At 41.0% G+C, this 20,585-nt stretch overlaps 2 protein-coding genes across 5 annotated transcripts; one reads left to right on the plus strand and one right to left on the minus strand.

Annotated features, from left to right (window-relative positions):
- Positions 1 to 1,039: 1,039 nt before the first annotated feature.
- Positions 1,040 to 4,915, minus strand: LOC110764937 (NagB/RpiA/CoA transferase-like superfamily protein). 3 transcript variants are annotated; one of them, XM_021967988.2, is made up of 10 exons: positions 4,647 to 4,786; positions 4,276 to 4,357; positions 3,753 to 3,880; positions 3,375 to 3,444; positions 2,979 to 3,083; positions 2,669 to 2,764; positions 2,518 to 2,574; positions 2,130 to 2,247; positions 1,972 to 2,038; positions 1,040 to 1,526 (listed from the first exon to the last, which is right to left on the minus strand). In XM_021967988.2, exons 2-10 carry the CDS (start codon positions 4,294 to 4,296, stop codon positions 1,448 to 1,450), a joined length of 741 nt encoding a protein of 246 aa, XP_021823680.1. In that variant the 5' UTR covers positions 4,297 to 4,357; positions 4,647 to 4,786; the 3' UTR covers positions 1,040 to 1,447. The 3 variants fall into 3 exon arrangements, with proteins under 3 accessions (XP_021823680.1, XP_021823678.1, XP_088107523.1); XM_021967986.2 differs by lacking the exon at positions 4,276 to 4,357 and having other exon boundaries at positions 4,647 to 4,913; XM_088251397.1 differs by lacking the exons at positions 1,040 to 1,526; positions 4,276 to 4,357 and having other exon boundaries at positions 2,126 to 2,247; positions 4,647 to 4,915.
- Positions 4,916 to 11,878: 6,963 nt separating this feature from the next.
- On the plus strand, positions 11,879 to 18,521 carry LOC110764931 (subtilisin-like protease SBT2.2). Of its 2 annotated transcripts, none has more exons than XM_021967978.2 (10): positions 11,879 to 12,515; positions 13,072 to 13,231; positions 13,472 to 13,869; positions 14,537 to 14,632; positions 14,931 to 15,003; positions 15,172 to 15,454; positions 16,213 to 16,544; positions 16,899 to 17,169; positions 17,302 to 17,583; positions 17,925 to 18,521. In XM_021967978.2, exons 1-10 carry the CDS (start codon positions 12,298 to 12,300, stop codon positions 18,350 to 18,352), a joined length of 2,541 nt encoding a protein of 846 aa, XP_021823670.2. In that variant the 5' UTR covers positions 11,879 to 12,297; the 3' UTR covers positions 18,353 to 18,521. The 2 variants fall into 2 exon arrangements, with proteins under 2 accessions (XP_021823670.2, XP_021823672.2); XM_021967980.2 differs by lacking the exon at positions 11,879 to 12,515 and adding an exon at positions 12,785 to 12,927.
- Positions 18,522 to 20,585: the final 2,064 nt, after the last annotated feature.

The following is a 20,585-nucleotide window of genomic DNA, read 5'->3' on the forward strand; positions in this document are numbered from 1 at the left end:
GTTGTTGATGGTGAGATTTCACCTCCTCAAATAACCTCCTCACTCAACCTCCTCATTCTAGCCTTTCCGTGAGAGACTATTGAAATTTGGGCGCATGTGAGGCGATCAATTTGGTCCAACTGGTTTGAAAGAGATTGGGCGCACCAGACGAGACATACAACGTTCCTTTGTCAACCTTGGTGTGCCATTCGCTCACATCCGACATTAAATAGTAATTGAGAAGATGTGACCCAAACTTTTTATCAAGTTCATCGAATCTCCATTCTATGGTTATTAAACTAACACTTAAAGCCTAGTTCAGTGAAAATCGGTCTTAACTTGCTGACTAGTAGTATTAGGTTTGAACTCTCAATACATTTTGGCACTATGTGTGATAAAACATTTCTCTCTCAATATCGCTTGTATAAAAAATAAACATATAGTTATAAAGAAACATTCATTCATTATTGCACTTCGTAATAACACGAATAGTTTCTTTTTCTTATATTTTGATTCTTCGAGTGTTTTTCGTTAACATTAACAGTTGTCAACGACTGCAATATAATTGATGAAAATGATGGTTTTGTTTGGGAGGAAAAATATGTGTCTAATTTAACAAACTATTCTATTAGACTGGTGAAAGATAGCTACTACGCTAGTCTAGCTCCTTGTCCTGGAAATTACGTACGAAATAGCATGACCTAAGCGACGACCAACCACCCATGTCTATGTAACATGTTGTCTTTTAATGATTTTGGCTTTACTTTGTGTTTGGTACAACTGTGACCTGTCCGAGCTTACATATTTTGACCCAGAAAGAGAATCATGCGGTTTAACACAGGTCCCCCCTTCCGCCAATTTAAAGTGTTAGGGAAGGGAACCATTCTATAGAAACATAAGTTGGGTGACCGTCAATCCTCTCTCTCTCTCTCTCTCTCTCTCTCTCTCTCTGAACAGTGAAACTTTTAAACCATACAAATGGAGTGGACTGTGAAGAATTCTTAACTTGTTTCTTGGGTCAAACATAATGTCTTAACCTACTCAAGCACAAAAAACAGTATTGCCTAATGAAACAAATTCCATTATATAAGCCGAAAAATTAACTTACATGAGTACATATCGGATACATTCATATTGTAATTTGCCGGGCAGACTTTCCTTTGTTTGCATCTGCTCAACTTATCAACTACTACTTCCCCCAGTTGCCTAAAATTCAGGTTGGTCATGTTTGTCCAACTCAAGTGCCATCCTTTTCATCAAATAAAACATATCTGGTATGCTACATGGACTGCCACCAGCACTGCCTTACATGTGCTATATACATAAGTAGAATGGATACAAGTAATATGCGTACTACACCATCGTATGGCAATGCAAAAATATAAAAATGTGTTCTGTATGCAATGCAGGCTTATGTGCAGAAACAATACCGAACGATCATGTAAGCGTGCAATGCAGGCTCCTGCTATTAGGGTTCCTTTACAGCATTCTTTGGCAGATTATCAACAACAGACAGCCCACTTTCTGAAGCAATTACTGCTGTGCATCTGTAGTTCACCAAGTAAGAAGACAAAATTAGTGGTTTATCCTACCTAGTAAACATTTTAAGAAATGAAACTTAAGGAAGAACCAAGAGAATTATTTTTATAAGGTAGATATGGAATCTCTGTTTGTGAACAAAAACAATGGAACAACTGATTAAGAATGTTGAGATGCCCAAATGGACTCACAAGGTGTAACTGTGGAAGTTAATACAGTTGAATCCATTCATATACCTTCCCCCAAAACTCTCAATCTCCAGAAACAGTTAATTAGAATTGCCCAAATCATCTATTATCAGAACCATCACCAAGACCTAACCAATTACAAGCATTGTGCTGCTTCTTGTAAAAGAGTGATACTCCCTGGTTTATAAACTTTATATATAAAGCAATATGTAGTAGCATATCTGTAAAAGCATAAAAGAGTTTACAAGGGGAAAAAAAACTTAACGGGAACTTGGAAATGATTCCATGGTCTATGACCCCATCAACTTCATCAAGGCTCTTCGATACTTCATCTACAATTTAAGTTCACGAAGACATGAAAACTTATTTTCAAGCGTGGAAGCATATATTAAAACAAGAAATGATGGAGATTTTAAGACCTACTGAGGCTTAGTATTGGAGATGTAAATATGACATCAAGAACATTATGGCCTTCTTTGGTGACTAGTGGGAAGTCACCGCCATTAGGACCCGCGATCCCAATTGATGGTCTCCTCCATACCTTCAGAAGTGACAAAAGGAAAATATCATTAGGAAAGACGACTGAATCAGTAATATAGGTTAATTATGTACTAGCTCCTTCTTTCTTATTAACAATTTTTAATTGTGAAGTTTTGTTTGCTTATTTCTTATTAAACAAACAAACAGATGCAATCACTTTTTCACTGAGAGAAAACAATGAGATGTTCTTGCTTTCTTATGATAAACTAACATATAATTGATGAGGAATGCAAACAAAAGAACTACTTAATGGTATGATGAGAAAGCAGACCTCTGCATCACCTAAAAAAAGGTCATCAATCTCTTCAGCAGCTTGCAGCCAGTTGAGCTGAAATTTAATTTGCGTGTTCAGACAACCTTTCTCGTACTATGGAACTTGATGGTTCACTTAATTAAAACAAGCAATGAATATCGCTTCTTACAGAATTCACTAAAACTGGAATAGAACCATCCGGACCACTTTTGTACTGGTTTTCTGTGATCATGAACACAAGCTTATTGGCTCCGTTTAGTATAGACTGCAGGGGAAAAGAAAAAGGAAATTTTCCAGTAAGTGCTTCATATTAAGAAACATAGGTTTAACATATCAAATTATGCAACTTGGATGGTCGTAAAAAAAAAAAAAAACAATATTGCAGACTCAATTTTTTCATGGGTTGAGAAATTTGCCATGCTATTGCTTGAGTTCTAACAGTTCATGTAAACAGGACAGGCAACAGTATCGTGACTGACCTTCTCTTGGATTATGGACTCCTCTCCCTGATTTCTTGTTCGCCCAATGACAGATATAAGTGTTCCTTCTTCTATAATATCAGCATCATCAAATGCAAAATCAATCTACAAAGGAGCAAGTTAAAATGATATTCTACTAAGGTTAGATTTTTGAATCTTCCGTGATCACATTGAGAGTGATGCATTGTGCATTGTCAAGAAAGTGTCTAAGAATATCTTTACAACTAGCTGACATATCATTTTCAGTTCTCATATCCTGATAAATTTCAGAATTCTTTGATTCCAGTCAAAACCAAATGCATGGACATCAATTAGTGGTGTGCTTTCTCCAAATATATAATACTCGAAAACCCCAAATGAAAAGGAAACTTTCTTATGTTTAGAATGTGTGCACACTTGAGAACAATACTCATAGTGACCCAATGGAATTCCTGCCTTTGCCGCCTCACTTGCACATGCTATGGACCTGCATAAATCCAAAGTAAATTCCTTTATGAAAAAACAAAGAGGAAAGGAAAAGAAAGTGTAATGCTTTGGCTCACAACCCTTCATTGGACATGGAGCCCGACTCTACAAACACAAGTTTTTCCAATTTGTCTCAGTTTCACCAGTTGATGGAGCTGAGAAGAAAGATTCAGTTACACGATTCGAAGACATCACTTCTTTCCATACTTACTTTAGGGATCTTAAGAACTTTGGAAGGAGCCAAGAAATCAGAAGCATATTTTTTTTTCTTTTAAAAAAGAATTATGAATTCTTAATCAGGTTACTTACATTGGTATCCCCACTATATCTTTTAGAGCACCTGCACCAAGTTGCAGACCTATATACTGTATGGCCATATCTGAAGCTAGGCCAGACCCCAACCCAATAACCATACCACTTTTAATGTATGTATCCACCTAGAAAGTCAAATATGAATATTCCTTGAATTAGTTCCTACATATAACAATCATACAACTTATAAAAGCAAGAAAACAATATACCATTATTATTATTGTCAAATTTTTTATGTACCTTTATACTGCTATGTCAGCCTTTCATATTCCCTTCAATTTTGATTTTCATGTTTCTTTCTTACTAAACTAACAAACCATACTTAACCTTATTGAGCCAAACTGACGAAAGATGCCTCCTTTTTCCACTCAAATGCACATATGATGAAATAGAGAGCAACGAAATCCTAGAAGAGACATACCCTAAAATCAACACATATGCTACAATTGCCCTTAATAATTCACCATTTTAGCAAAGAAAGTGAATATAATAGCTCACACTCACTCACTTAATAATTCACCTTTCTTTCTTCCATTTTCATCTTATATGGCTCTTTCTCCTTTTACTAATTTCGAGAAATTTGTTTCTAACATCAATTTGCCCTGCATCAAGTTGTTGAGAAAATTAAGTAAAAGAAACTGACTTCTCTATGTTATGCTCTAGAATACTAAAAAAAGTAAGAATAAGAAGAAAGAACCATGATGAAAACCAATCAAAACAGATTTTTTAAGCTGAAGTCCATCACATATTGCAATGTACAAATGATGAGAAAGTGCAGAACACATCAACACTTACGCTCATAATATCTCTAAACAGACAATCAGAATGTAATAGATTAAAATGCAAGGAAAATAAACATAATAAAAAACACATCAAACTATAAACACATACAGTGTGGTGGGCTGCTTGGAAAAGAGCAGAGCCACCAGCGAGACTGGACCCAGTAATCTTTAGACAATGGGTCCTTCTCCTCCTCGTGCTGCTGCCTCCTCTTCCTCTGGAAGTTGGTAAAGTTAGAGAAGAGTACAGGGGATTTGATGATGCTATGGCTATGTATGCCAGTGCCATCCTCACTCTTCCTCTGACAGTTTCACTATAATGGATAACAGATAAACCAACTCTCAATTTGTGCTCTAAAACTCTGAAGCAGTTGGGATACGTCACCTTCAACCTCAAACCGCCACTTCATCTTCAGCAATCAGCACCACTGGATCTGTGGGACCGCAGCCCATACGGGATTGGTGGGCTTTGTGCAAATGAATGTGGGGCGTCCTCATGAATCAAAACCGAAGCTGATTTCCACCAAGCCTTTGGGCCAGACCACGAGTCCAAGATCAACTGTTAGTCTATGGCCAAGCCTAGGCCCATGTCTATTTTCTCTCTTTTTCATTTTTTGATACAAATGATACTGGGAGAGGAAGGGATTCAAACACGATAGTGCAGGGGTAGCTGCTCTTAAGCATGCAGATAAGTGCTTTTCTTTTAAATTGTTGTCCTGAAAGGAATAAGACAATATCGAGCTCCAACAAAAAAGTGAGACAAGTGCTCTACTACAAAAGTAACTTTCACCTAAATTACGAGAACTGAAACTATGTTTCAATCAACTGAACATAGACCAAAATGACTGCACCCACTTGGTTAGTTTGGACTTTATTCATACAAGTTACAACTAATTATGTGTCTTATTTAATTACAAGTTCATGGTTCAGCTAAATGAATGAGAAATTTACTCGTCCTTTTGGGCTATAACATTGATGTTGATGCTCAAAATGGTTGGGCCAAGATTGAGTCCAACTTAGTGATGAGGTGTGATGGATGATGGGTGAAGGTTTGGACCTTCAGCGTGTATGTGAGGACTTAGCCAGTTTATGAATATACAAAAGACAAGATATATGTGGTTCACCCTTAATGAATGGGCTACGTCCACAGAGAAGATGTTCTCATTATGATATTGTTTACATTTGTACAAGGGGATTATACCCAAAGATAAATGGAAGAAGGCCTAGGGCCTAAGGTACAAAGTTAGGAGTCTGGAGCCCAGAGGTCAAGTCCCCGGGTCTGGAGACCCAGGACTCGAAGGCCAGACTAACAGGAGAGTCCTGAAGAGGGAGCCCAGCTCAGTTTTCGGATCCCCCTTCTAAGAGGAGAGAAGTCTCCTTTTATAGGTGAATGGGAGTCTCCACTTCTTGCAGTTTTCCGATGTGGGACTCCTCTTGCTTTGCTTTGCTTCTTGTTGCTTGGTCAGTTACGGTGTCAACAGTAGTCCCCCAAGTTCGCGAGTAAGAAGAACTTCTTGCTTGGGGATTTGTAATCTTAAGTGCACTGGCCGAGCAACACCGTAGTTTGTCTTCCAAGTCGTATAGTGCACTATCCCCAATCCCCCAAGTCCCCGGGTAAGAAGAACTTTGGAGGGAGAGAAGTTGCAACAAAAAACCAAAGTGGTTTGGAGGGAGAGAAGGTTTTTTTTTTTTTTTTTTTTTTTGAGCTAGGTCAGCCAAAAATTGGCAACTCCCCCAAATTTCCTTCTGCATATCACCTACCGTTCGGCAGGTTCTTCTTTTTTTTTTTTTTTTTTTTTTTTTTTTTGTGGCTAGGTCAACCAAGTAGCTAGCCAATTGGGCACTTTCACTTCCCAAATTCCTTCTGCATGTTGCCTACCGTTCGGCAGGTTCTTTTTTTTTTTTTTCTTTTTTTTGTGGCTAGGTCAGCCAAGTAGCTAGCCAATTGGGCACTTTCACTTCCCAAATTCCTTCTGCACAATGCCTACCGTTCGGCAGGTGCAAATTTTTTTTTTTTTTTTGTGGCTAGGTCAGCCAAGTAGCTAGCCAATTGGGCACTTTCACTTCCCAAATTCCTTCTGCATGTTGCCTACCGTTCGGCAGGTGCAAATTTTTTTTTTTTTTTTTTTTTTTTTTTTTGGTGGCTAGGTCAGCCAAGTGCTCCCTCACCTCCCAAATTCCTTCTGCATGTTGCCTACCGTTCGGCAGGTGCAAATTTTTTTTTTTTTTTTTTTTTTGATGGCTGGGTCAGCCATTTGCTTCGGTAAGGGAGCAAAGCTTGAGGGTTTAGCTTCCTTGCCGAACGGTAGGGAGCGTGGAGAGAAAAATAGAGTCCCACACGGGCTTGGCTTTTGAGGCTTCGGCATGGATTTGGAGCCAACATCAAGAGCTGGCCTTTTAATGTTTCGACAAGAGAGCTGGGCATTTTAGGAAGGGCCAGGTCATGTGGGTTTAGCCTGGGCATTTAGCAAGGGCTGGGCCGCAAGGGCTTCGGCAAGGAGTCTAGTTATTGTGCCTAGGCAAAGGGGATGCTAAAGGCACAAGGGTGCCGAAGGCAGAGTGGTTTGCCAAACGCACAAGCTCGCATGTCACAAGGCATTGTGCCTAGGCACGGGGGTGCCGAAGGTGAGCTTAGGCATGGGGGCGCCGAAGGTGAGCTTAGGCACGGGGGTGCCAAAGGTGGGCTTAGGCAAAGGGGTGCCGAAGGTGAAGCTAGGCACGAGGGTGCCGAAGGCAAATGAGATGTCAAAGGTGACACAAAGCTTGAATATGGCAAGGCAATGTGCCTAGGCACGGGGGTGCCGAAGGTGAGCTTAGGCATGGGGGCGCCGAGGGTGAGCTTAGGCACAGGGGTGCCAAAGGTGGGCTTAGGCAAAGGGGTGCCGAAGGTGACCTTAGGCAAAGGGATGCCAAAGCTTGGATGTTGCAAAGCATGGAGGTGCCAAAGGTGGGCCTAGGCACGGGGGTGCCGAAGGCGAAACAAGCTTGCATGTGGCAAGGGGAAGAGCTAGGCACGAGGATGCCGAAGGCACAAGACTTGCATGTCGCAATATAAAATGCCGAAGGGCACGGGGTGCCGAAGGTGCCAAGCTTGCATGTCGCAAGAGGAAGTGGCTAGGCACGAGGGTGCCGAAGGCACAAGACTTGCATGTCGCAATATAAAATGCCGAAGGGCACGGGGCGCCGAAGGTGCCAAGCTTGCATGTCGCAAGAGGAAGTGGCTAGGCACGAGGGTGCCGAAGGCATGAGACTTGCTTGTCGCAATATAAAATGCCGAAGGGCACGGGGTGGCGAAGGTGCCAAGCTTGCATGTCGCAAGAGGAAGTGGCTGGGCATGAGGATGCCGAAGGTGTAAGACTTGCATGTCGCAATAATGCCGAAGGGCATGGGGTGCCGAAGGTGCCAAGCTTGCATGTCGCAAGAGGAAGTGGCTGGGCATGAGGATGCCGAAGGTGTAAGACTTGCATGTCGCAATAATGCCGGAGGGCATGGGGTGCCGAAGGTGCCAAGCTTGCATGTCGCAAGAGGAAGTGGCTAGGCACGAGGGTGCCGAAGGCATGAGACTTGCTTGTCGCAATATAAAATGCCGAAGGGCACGGGGTGCCGAAGGTGGGCTTAGGTAAGAAGATGCCGAAGGCGAAACAAGCTTGCATGTGGCAAGGCATGGAGGTGCCAAAGGTAGGCTTAGGCACGGGGGCGCCGAAGGTGAGCTCAGGCACGGGGGTACCGAAGGTGAGCTTGGGCACTAGGGTGCCGAAGGTGGGCTTAGGCACGGGGTGCCGGAGGTGAGCTTAGGCACGGGGTGCCGAAGGGGAGCTTAGGCACTGGGGTACCAAATGTGAGCTTAGGCACGGGGGTGCCAAAGGTGGGCTTAGGCACGGGGGTGCCCAAGGTGAAGCTAGGCACGGGGGTGCCGAAGGCAAATGAGATGCCAAAGGTGACACAAAGCTTGCATGGGGCAAGGCAATGTGCCTGGGCACGAGGGTGCCGAAGAGAAGGAATGCATATGTGCAAATTTTATTATTATTTTAAGAAATTTGGGTACCTTGTGGATATTTGAGCTTGTGGCATGTCCTTGGAGCTGGGCCTTCAGAGCTTCGGCAAGGGCTTGTCCTTCGGCAGGAAGAATGAGGGGCTTGATCCCGCGAGTTTCCAAGTTCTTGGTAGGTGGGCCTCATGAGCTGGGCTTTGGCAAAGGCCTGGGGTTTGTGCTATGTGGAGCTGGGCTTCAGCGGGGGCTGGGGGCTTCCAGATTTGGAAAGGGTGTCTTGGGGAGCACTTTACGAGCTGGGTCCATGGGGGTCCGAGTGTTCGTTTAGTAGAAAGGCCAAGGTGGCGCGAAGGTGTGTTTGAAACTTCAGCAATGGAGTTTTATGCGATGTTGGGCTTGAGCAATGGCCTTGGGGCCGGGTTCCAAAGCTGGGCTTCGGCAAGCCTCCTTGACCCAGGTGGTGGCTAGGGTTTTGAGGGTAGATTCAGATTTTTAGAGGCTGGGTCCTTCCGTTTTTGAAACGTAGCTGGGGCCTTTTTGTAGCTGGGCCCTTGTGCTTTTATAGCTAGGGTTTTTATACCTTCGGTAAGGGAGTCCAAAGATTGGAGATAAGGGCCAGGGTTTGGGGAGAGGAGGTGCAAGTCCCCTATTAGCTTAAGACATGTCGTCACCTTTTAGCTTGAGGGGCTGGGTCAGCCAAAAATTGATAAGTCACTCCTTCACCTTCTGCATGCTCCCTGCCGTTCGGCAGGGAAGCTAGGCTCCAAAATATATTCGGAGCTGGGTCCGTAGTTCAGCTCGGAGGAGGTGCCGACCGGCAAGAGATATTCGAAGGTATTTTGGTGAGGGGCTGATCTGTCTTCGGCGAGGAGTGGGTCTAAGTGCCTAGTTTTTGCATCGAGTTGGAGCTGGGTCCGTGGTGTTGTTCATCATTTGTTCGTGGAGGGGGGTTCATCCAATCTAGGACCGTCTAGGGTCTGGGTCCTTGACTGACGGCAAGGAAGTGATTGGAGCCTTTCAATCCTTCTGAAGTGTGGGCGAATTTTTTAGCTGGTCCTTGAAGGCGTTCGCGATTTCTCTTGGCTTCAATTGGTGCCGTGAGGTTTCAAATGCTTTTGCCAGAGCTGGGGTGTCTTTGGCAAGAGCTTTTGAAAGATAGATAGATGGCTGCAAGGGTTTTTGCAAGGAGAAGACTCAAGTTCGTTCGGCAAGCTCCGGCTGATAGACCTTCGGAGCTAAGGCTGGGGTCTCTTGTACTGTTGTAAGGAACCTGGGTCAGCCAAGCAAGGGTGTCGTGACCATGGCAAGGGTATGGTGGGGTGCCGAAGGCAGCGCACGCCGAATGATGGAGCTTGTGGGACAAGCTCAAGTCCCCATATTTTTACTCTTCAAAGAAGTGTCGGTCGGTACTTTGAACTGAGATGTTGGGTTGGCCCTGCAAGCCATGCAAAGTATAGCCACACTGATTGGCTTTTTCTTAAAATATCATCTTCTGCAATTTGTTGACCTGGCATTCAAGGTGGCTCCAGTAAGGCATTGCCTAACGGCAGCCTAGGTGATGTTGATTGTATGGGTGCCGAAGAGCACTGGAGAGGGGAGAACGACAGAAGCCTTTTGTGTCAATTCCCACAAACGGCGCCAAACTGTTGATGCTCAAAATGGTTGGGCCAAGATTGAGTCCAACTTAGTGATGAGGTGTGATGGATGATGGGTGAAGGTTTGGACCTTTAGCGTGTATGTGAGGACTTAGCCAGTTTATGAATATACAAAAGACAAGATATATGTGGTTCACCCTTAATGAATGGGCTGCGTCCACAGAGAAGATGTTCTCATTATGATATTGTTTACATTTGTACAAGGGGATTATACCCAAAGATAAATGGAAGAAGGCCTAGGGCCTAAGGTACAAAGTTAGGAGTCTGGAGCCCAGAGGTCAAGTCCCCGGGTCTGGAGACCCAGGACTCGAAGGCCAGACTAACAGGAGAGTCCTGAAGAGGGAGCCCAGCTCAGTTTTCGGATCCCCCTTCTAAGAGGAGAGAAGTCTCCTTTTATAGGTGAAGGGGAGTCTCCACTTCTTGCAGTTTTCCGATGTGGGACTCCTCTTGCTTTGCTTTGCTTCTTGTTGCTTGGTCAGTTACGGTGTCAACAATTGATATAACATGCAAAAGAGAAAATGTACAGTTAAACACCTCAACGTTCATAACAAAATTCAAATTAAAGGCACATTCATCAAAATGTTGTAATGTACCTCTGTAAACCCAATTGAATTGCATCAAAGAAAATCTCAAGTGTTTCTGCTCAACTTTTTGCTGAATGTGTATACAGAGAATGAAAAAGACAGACCAAGATTAGAGATGGGCACCAGGCTTTGCACTCAAACATTATCATCACCTTTTTCTTCCAAATAGATGGAATCAGTCAAGGACCAACGGTGGTAGACAGGTTTTTTTTTTCTTTCTTCTTCCCCTTTTCCTTTTGGTATTGTCACATGGAGAAGGCCATCAATTGGACTCAAAAAGAGTGATCCTAATGATTGAAGCATCAGGTTCTTTTGGCACACCGAGAACTCCCAACGACTATTAAATAAAATCATGTTCTTAAAAGTGTACACTGGAAAATGGATGCATCATGTGTATGCCCTACCATATGAGGAAGGCACATAGAAATATATTGAGCAGAAAAGCTTGGGAAAATCATGAGATTACCCAATTGCAGAAACGGTATAGAATCCAATAGAAATATAACCTGCACTCAAAATCTGGCCTTTTTCACATGCGCACTCATATGTAGTGTACTCAATACACCACCGTCCCACAACACCCCCACCCATCAGACCAGAAGGTCCAAAACTTAACCCTCTCTCTCCTCTTATCTTCTCTCTCTACTTGTGCAGTGTCACGGGTGGCCTTAAAAAATTAGAACGTTGGAGCAAGTAGACAATTGCAAAGAAAAGGGCCAAGACAAAAGATTAATGTTGACCTGACCCGTCAAAACACCATCAAGCTACCATCATTTCCAATTAGATATATCGAAAAGTATGTGGAGATATATACATATTTTTACAAGCAGATAACTGGAAACTGGTATTTGCAGTTTCCCACAAATACATGTATTACGTGCCAATCAATAACAATAGCAAAAATCATGTGGTTGTATAAATGTTAAGAAATGATTATCTTTGTGCAAATAAGAAAACCAAAAAGGGATGATTTGAAGTTGGGTTGCCGACGGATTTTTATATTTGGGTTGCCAACAGTAGATGATATAATACAAACAAAATAAAACGTTCGAATGCCGTGGCCTTGGAAGACCCTTTGCATAAAACATACGTTCAAATACACAGCATCCAATAAAGTGTCCGCAGATTCTCTATGCTCCAGCTATTACTACTCTCTCTCTCTCTCTCTCTCTCTCTCTGTGGTCTCTAGTGTACTCCAGTTTCTTGTGTACGCACAAACAAAAGTATACAAAAGGGTTCCTTTTTTCACCGAAAAGAGCTTTGCTTTCTCGGTCAGATCACTTCTAATCTGGGGAGGCTTCAAGTTTATTGTGCAGTTTCCATTCACACCAATTATCACATTCAGAAAAGGGTCTCTGGTTTTGTGGTTCTTCACTCAGCTGCACTCCACATTCTGCAAATTGTTCCAAGAAAGAAGCTTGCTTTGGAAAATGGAGGACATGGGTTGTTAAAGACTTGTGCCCAAAGGTCTTTTTGTTCATCTGGGGAGTGTTCTTTCCTGGGATTTTGATCTTCTTGTGCTTTAGATCTAAAATGGGCAGAATTTATGGGGTGCACTTAATGGTGTTACTTTTTTTGGGGATGTTTATGAGCTCGTTCTGTCAAGATGATGATTCTGATAACTTCACGGCTGTGTATATTGTCACTCTTAGAGAAGTTCCTGCTGCTCATTACGAAGCTGAGCTGAGGAGGAACAGTACTGGTATCAGACATGGCGGCGCTTCTGAGAGGTTGAACATTCACAAACACAGGTACTATTTTACTCTTCATTTTCAAAGATTTTCTTACTATCTGAAATTATTTTGCTTTTAATTTTCTATGTTTTATTTGATCCCTTGAAGCTGGTTTTCAATTATGATCCAAGCAGTAGTATTGAAGTTTCGTTTCCTCATGTGGAGAAATCAATTTGGATACTTGCATTGTGGGATAGTTTGGGTCTTACTTTCCCTTTACCATAGAATAACTTGAATTCTAGAGTAAATATTAGTGGTACTTTCCTTTTACACTCCTTGCATGGATCTCTCGCTCATGGGGTCCCCTGTTGCTCATTTTTCATACACTGTCTGTACAATTTGTCTCTTATATGAACATGTGGAAACTTGTGGTTATCATATTGCCCCTTTTCCGCCTTCATCATACCCAACAATTGGGTAAACTCATCAGGTATGGGGTAGTAAGGTCTCCAGCCTGCTAAAAGTTATTTATTCATGATGTTGATTGGTTTTCTTTTTCTTTCCCCTCCCTTAATTATTCCTCATTGCATTATTAGGACCTTAAACTTAATTGATTTTAATGTTTTCTTTTTAGATTTAGAAATATTTCAAGAACGGATAAGAGGTATAGCTCTTATATTGCTCGAGTTCATGATTCGCTATTGAGGAGGGTGTTGAGAGGGGAGAAATATCTGAAGCTGTACAGCTACCATTACTTGATTAACGGATTTGCTGTGCTTGTTACCCCAGATCAGGTATAACATCAGTGAAATTCTGGTATTATATAGTAATCATTACTATGTCAAATTCCACAATTATGGTGCTATATAGAATTGTGATACTCCAATTATTACTTTTGAATGTTTACATTTGCTTGTATTTCTGAGTAATTTGGAACATGGCATGTCTGCGTATTGTAGTATCTTCCTTTGCCTATGTGAAAAGGTGTAATTGATCATAAGTTCCTAATTTGGTGATATTGCTGAATTTTGGAGGTTGATAAGCTTTCCAGGAGGAGAGAAGTAGCAAATGTGGTTTTGGACTTTTCTGTTAGAACTGCAACCACCCATACCCCTCAGTTTTTGGGTTTGCCACAAGGAGCGTGGGCCCAAGGAGGCGGATATGAATTAGCTGGAGAAGGGATGGTCATTGGTTTAATTGATACTGGCATTGATCCAACTCACAGTAGTTTTTCTGACCATACATCTGAACATCCATATCCAGTTCCGGCCCATTTTTCTGGCATCTGTGAGGTTACCCGGGATTTCCCATCCGGTTCATGCAATAGGAAGCTTATTGGAGCCCGCCATTTTGCAGCATCTGCGATAACCAGAGGTGTTTTCAATTCATCACAGGACTTCGCTTCTCCATTTGATGGTGATGGCCATGGCACGTGAGTTGTCTTGCTTTCCCTGAGAGAAAGTACTCTAAGACTTTTGTATCTGTGTTATTTTATCTCAATTTCAAGTTTGCAGCATTAGTGCCTTTATAGAAAGACACATGAAAAACACTAAATATGAGAATCTGTTGGTCTTATATGGGGACTTTTGACCTTGAGATTCGCCTAAGGACCTGCTCATCTCAAGTTTGCCCATCTCTGTTTTCTACCTGGCCAGGTAGAAAACTGATATTATTAGAGCACTGAGACATACTGATATATTTTTTTTCTTTTTCTTTTATTTGAGTTCCTGCATGCTTGACGCTGATATTCATGTTAGAGGCATCATGTGTCTCTGTGGAACTGTTATAGATTTCTATGTTTTCATTTTAATGAAATATATCTTAATTGTTAATCATCTTTCACAAATGAACTTAAATTATGCAATTTACTTCAACATGCAAAAGAAAAAGTATTTTAATAAAAGTGATAACCCAATAAATTGATGAAAACTTGAAATGTTCATATGACTCTCAAGTTACAATCTGAGAGAAGGTGGTTCAGCTGCTTTTATGATACTTGAAAGACAGTCTGGTACCTTTTAAAATGCTATGAAAGACAATTTAGTTATGTCTGCTTTATGTTGTTAACACCGTTTGATGGATCTCATTTTAATTTACAGGCACACTGCTTCCATTGCTGCAGGAAACCATGGAATTCCAGTGGTTGTTGCTGGGCATCATTTTGGAAATGCAAGTGGGATGGCTCCTCGTTCACAGTAATTAATCTAGATCTGAGTGTCACTTTTTCTATTGATGTGATGTTTGTTGTTTCTGGTAGAATGTGATGCATAAAAAGGGAGCAATTCCCTAACATAAGTTTCTTTCAACTTGTGAGAAACAAAATTAACCTAAGTCCGAAATTCTTTTAATCAGTAATTCACTCAGTCCTTGAACCTGTGACAACCCTTTCCTCTTTGAATATGTGATGCCTAACAGAATCCACCTTTCTCCAGTACATAAACAATTGGGAGTATTTATGTTTTTATGTTTTAACTACATCTCTATCTATTCCAGCATCGCTGTTTACAAGGCACTGTACAAAGGCTTTGGAGGCTTTGCTGCTGATGTTGTTGCTGCCATAGACCAGGTACATGCCTTTTGTTCGATTTCTGCAAACTATATTCTGCCAAACAGCTGAGTCTCTATTGGGGTTTCAAACCGATAAGAAAATCAGTTTTTTCCATACCTTTTGTTCCATATAGATTCTTTGCCATTTTAGCATATTTAATTTTGGTGATTTATTATGCATTCCCAGGCTGCTCAGGATGGGGTTGACATAATAAGCTTATCAATCACTCCCAACAGGCGTCCTCCCGGCGTGGCAACATTTTTCAATCCCATAGACATGGCATTACTATCAGCTGTAAAGGCTGGTATATTTGTTGTCCAAGCAGCGGGCAATACTGGACCATCACCAAAGAGCATGTCTTCCTTCAGTCCATGGATATTCACTGTTGGCTCTGCCTCCCATGACAGAGTCTACAGCAACTCTATAATCCTTGGCAACAATGTCACCATTCCAGGAGTTGGACTTGCACGTAAGTTTGTCTCCTGAATTGATTGCTCTACTTCTCTTTAAATTTTTCATACAGCATCATCTTAACAACAATTGCTGTCCTGACTCTTTACACTTTGGACTCAGAATTAACTTTTGACGTGATACGAACTGGATCATCACTCTTAGTGAAACAAGGTCCATTATAGTTTATAAGCTGCCTTTCTACAATTGAATATTTTCTGGTGATACATTTGGATCTGAGAGTTATGTGGGTCTTCGTATCATTATTAAAGATCCAATGACTCCAGTCCAATAACTTTTGCTAGAGAATTGTCAAAAGAGACTATGTTCACAGGAATTCCACATTGCTTAACCTTGACTGTTTCCTCTTTCCTGATTTTCTAATGTGAGAGTTCCTTTTTCCGTTGGTTGTTATGTCTATTGAATGTCTAGATGAATTTTGAGGTAGACTTGAGTTTTCAAGAACATGCTGGTTCCTTTCTCACATGAAATGTCACCAATAGGGCTGATCCTTACATATCCATTTTTTATGGTTAGCATCTCGGTGTATGTCATTGCAACTTGCATGGGATGACTGTACTCCTGATCTTTTAGATAGAGTTGATTTTTTTGCACTTGCTGGTTCCCTTCCAAAGTATGACATTACTAAATCTGTTACCTTGTAGACAATCTTCTATGGCCAATATCTTGGTGCATGCCATTGCCACTTATATGTGAACCATGAACGCACCCAATTAGATTAGATAGTAATCCTGATTACTTCTGTTTCTGCTACAGCGGGAACAGAGAATGATACAATGTACACGCTGATTTCTGCCGTACATGCTTTGAACAACGGCACAACAGTGGCAGATGATATGTATGTGGGTGAATGCCAAGACTCAAGCAAGTTCAATCAGGATTTGATCCAGGGGAACCTCTTGATCTGTAGCTACTCAATCCGGTTTGTGCTTGGGATCTCCACAGTCAATCACGCCCTGGAAACAGCCAAAAACCTAAGTGCAGTTGGTGTCGTCTTCTACATGGATGCTTTTGTAATTGGTTTTCAGCTTAACCCAACTCCAATGAAAATACCTGGCATCATAATCCCATCCCCAGAGGATTCCAAGGTATGCAAATTTATGTTTATGCATGCACATTTATTAATTTGTTGTATATTGTTTTCTTATTCAAAATTATAAATATCATCCCATATGATGAGGATTTGATATATACATAAATACCTATATAGATACATAAGTGTTGCTAGACTGTGAGTATGAACTTTGATTAGGTTGATTATTGCCTGAATGTGTGGTCTAGATTTAGTATGGCAAGAGAGCATTACCCAACCATTCAAAACTTTTAACCATTTGAAAGTGTTTAATTGTTTAAGGGGAAGTTGATGCCCTGACACATATTAGGGTTTATCCCTCCCTCCCTCTCTCTCAGCAGTTAATAAAGCTTTATGATATATTTGGCAGGTTTTACTCAAATACTACAATTATTCCTTGGAGAGAGATATCATGACAAAGAGAATTGTCAAATTTGGGGCCCTTGCAACCATTTGTGGAGGTTTCAAAGCAAACTACAGTAGTTCTGCACCAAAGATCATGTATTACTCTGCTAGAGGGCCAGATCCGGAAGACAATTTTCTTGATGATGCAGAAATAATGAAACCCAACTTGGTAGCTCCTGGAAATTCTATATGGGCTGCTTGGAGTTCGGTTGGCGCAGACTCGGTTGAATTTCAAGGTAGAAATACACATACTTGGTAATAGTGATTAAGTTCCAAGTATAACTTTTTGGTATTTTTGTTCATAAATGACAGTTTTGTTTACTCTTCAAACATTATTATATAACTGCTATGTCGTATTTATCTTTCAGGTGAGAACTTTGCAATGATGTCTGGGACAAGCATGGCTGCTCCTCATATTGCTGGGCTTGCTGCACTGGTTAGGCAGAAGTTCCCCAATTTCAGTCCTTCAGCCATTGCATCTGCACTTTCCACAACAGCTTCTCTATATGACAAGAATGGTGGGCCCATAATGGCTCAACGTGCTTATGCATTTCCAGATCAAAACCAGTCTCCAGCAACACCCTTTGACATGGGCAGTGGTTTTGTGAATGCTACAGCGGCACTGAATCCGGGATTGATTTTTGATTCCAGTAAGTTACTCTGTCTCTTCTCATGAAGAAAGTTACTCAACCTGACCCTTATACTTGGAACTTCGCTTATTTTTGTGGAAATCTTTTACTGATTATAACAATCATCTTATCAAATATGGAATTGTGATGCCTTCTCTGTTAGTGTGATTATGATTAAAACAGACTGCTAGGTGTAATTTCTATTAACCTCAATTGAAGGGGACTCTATATATGTATATATGCATATTTTCTGTTTTCTATTTGTTAATGTAAACAAAGACTCCTAGCTGTTTCTTATTTTAAGTGATTATTTTTGTGTTTGATAGTATATTTTGACTGAAAACCATGCTGTCTTCTTGCAGGTTATGACAATTATATGTCATTTCTTTGTGGCATCAATGGATCAGCTCCTGTGGTTTTGAATTACACTGGTGAGAGCTGTTGGGTTTATAATTCTACCATCGCCGGTGCTGACCTGAACTTGCCATCAATAACAATAGCAAAACTGAACCAGTCTAGAACAGTGCTCAGATCAGTGACGAACGTTGGTGGAAATGAAACTTATAGTGTTGGCTGGAGTGCGCCTTTTGGAGTTTCAGTAAAGGTGTCTCCAGCTCATTTTTACATTGCCAGTGGGGAGAAACAAGTCTTAAGTGTATTCTTCAATTCTACGGCAAACAGCACCACTGCTAGCTATGGAAGGATTGGACTATTTGGAAATCAAGGTCATGTTGTCAACATTCCTTTGTCAGTCATTGTCAAAATCACATATAACACTACTAAAACCTAAAACTTGAGGCTGGTTTGCTTTATTTATCTTAGGTTGGTTTTCGTTTTTTGCTTGCAAGATGTGATTAACCAATTTTTTCATTCATTATATTGTAAATGTTTGGTCATGTTAAGTCCTGTAGCATCTTTTGTGTAGATACGGTGGTAATTTTACAGAAGCATTAAAGATCTCTCTCTCTCTCTCTCTCTCTCTCTCTCTCGCTCTCTCTCATGATGTTGTATGAGTGAAAAATGTGCAGCATATCAGTTAAACTTAATAACGAAGGTAAATTTCCTCTCAATTCTTTTTGTTGGACCTATGCGGAAGAGGGATGTGGATTCTTGGACATATCGTGACATAAATGAAATGTTTTGAATATAACAAAAGCTAATAACTCTGGTAAGATTAATGGCTTTGCTCAAATACCATAGCCTTTTTGGCGTGCTACTCTAGACGCATGCAATGAAGCATGCATGAAGAAAACCATTGTCTTCTTGGCACGCAGGATCTACGTAGTCAAACACCATAATGGCTTTCTTTTTTCTTTTGCCAGAGCAGAAATGTGTTCATTTTCAATTGGTTCGTTTGTGTATTGAGAGATGTAAAGTCATGTCACACATTCAATAAGTGTTCATACGAGATTTGGCAAAGCTATGGCACTCATTTCAACCCATCTGCAATTGCCGAATGCCGATTAGCACTTAATAAAATCCCGCTACTTTTGCCTTCAATTTCTAATGGTTCTGGTGCTTATAAATACAAAATCTTTGAACTTCAAACCCCCATCTATCAATCTGTTTGTCATTTACCAAACTTCATATCTTCTCCAAAGGTGACTTTCAAAATGGGTTTGGTTCAGTTTTGCATGTTGTTGAGTGTGTTGATAATGGCAGCCAATCTGGGGGTGCTTTTTGTTGAGGCACGCCAACACCCTGCAGGGATATCAAAACAGGCTCAAGAGCAAACTGGAAGAGCCACAGAAAGTGGAAATTATCTGAATGAAGGAGAGATTATGGAGCAGTTAAGCAAGGCCAAAATGGAGTTTGGTCAGATGAAGACTTTGTCACCTTTTCCTAATATTCCTGGCGTTCCAATTCCACAGATACCATTTGCACCTCAAACTCCTGGTGTTCCAATTCCACAGATACCATTTACACCCCAAATTCCTGGTTTCCCAATTCCACAAATCCCATTTGCACCCCAAATTCCAGGTGTTCCAATTCCACAGATACCATTTACACCTCAAATTTCTGGTTTCCCAATTCCACAAATCCCATTTGCACCCCAAATTCCTGGTGTTCCAATTCCACAGATACCATTTACACCCCAAATTCCTGGTTTCCCAATTCCAGAAATCCCATTTGCACCCCAAATTCCTGGTGTTCCAATTCCACAGTTACCATTTGCACCTCCATTTGGAATTCCTAAAATACCTTCAGTCCCACCACTTCCTAACTTTCCAGCCCCTCCTATCAACATTCCCAATATCCCTTTCCTTTCACCTCCTCCTGCATAAGTTTCTAAGTTAAACCATATAAGCTTTATTATGTACTTTGGAAGTTTCAGCAATATGTATGTTAAAAGTTCAGTATGTATTTCCTTGTTAAGGGAACTTAATATGACGATAATTTGCCAGTTAAGTTAAATCCAATGTTACTTTTGTCCAAACTAGAATTTCAATTCAACCATTTCATATTTGCACTTGAGTTGGGGTTAGCTAGTGTGCTGCTATTTGGCTATGTTAAATTTGCAATGAATTAATATTGAAAAGTATTTCCCCCATCCAATTAGCCTTGCAACTTTTGCATTATTCCTTCCAAGTACACAATTATACCTTTCAGATCAGTTGTAGCCAAGTAGTTAAAAGATAACTTTTTCTTATGTCAACTTGTAGTAATTCATATGAGTGATTGAGGAACAATGACTGAATGAAAACAGCTAAAAAGATCATGACTGTATTTGTTATTGTTACAATGGCTACCAGCAACATGATGAAAGCTAAACATCATCAATAAAAACAGACTGCTAGCTATTTGAGACAACAGCATGAGCTAAGCTAACAAAAGGGCACTTCATGGGGAGGCTTTTGCCTCATTCCTTGAAATCACAGACTCTGAATTCTTAGGAACTGGTGGTTGAGGAAGAAAACGATTAACTGAAGGCATGGTTGGGATAAATGGGAATTTGGGTATTGGAGGAATCTTGGGAATGGTTGGAAAGCCAGGAAATGGGAGCAATGTGTTCATGTTTTCAA

Source organism: Prunus avium, chromosome 4 (genome assembly GCF_965620075.1).
Source record: "Prunus avium chromosome 4, drPruAviu1.hap1.1, whole genome shotgun sequence".
NCBI lineage: Eukaryota > Viridiplantae > Streptophyta > Magnoliopsida > Rosales > Rosaceae > Prunus > Prunus avium.

Bases quoted from the DNA above. Each gene is read 5' to 3' on its own strand.
- LOC110764937 (XM_021967986.2), bottom strand. From the start codon at position 4,823: ATGGCACTGGCATACATAGCCATAGCATCATCAAATCCCCTGTACTCT. The intron at 3,084-3,374 runs GTGTGCACACAT...GCTCCTTTGTAG, and splicing joins ACTATGAGTATTGTTCTCAA to ATTGATTTTGCATTTGATGA. The intron at 2,248-2,517 runs GTCTGCTTTCTC...TCACTTCTGAAG, and splicing joins TTTTTTTAGGTGATGCAGAG to GTATGGAGGAGACCATCAAT.
- LOC110764931 (XM_021967978.2), top strand. From the start codon at position 12,298: ATGGGCAGAATTTATGGGGTGCACTTAATGGTGTTACTTTTTTTGGGG. The intron at 13,870-14,536 runs GTGAGTTGTCTT...TTTAATTTACAG, and splicing joins GATGGTGATGGCCATGGCAC to GCACACTGCTTCCATTGCTG. The intron at 16,545-16,898 runs GTATGCAAATTT...TATATTTGGCAG, and splicing joins CATCCCCAGAGGATTCCAAG to GTTTTACTCAAATACTACAA.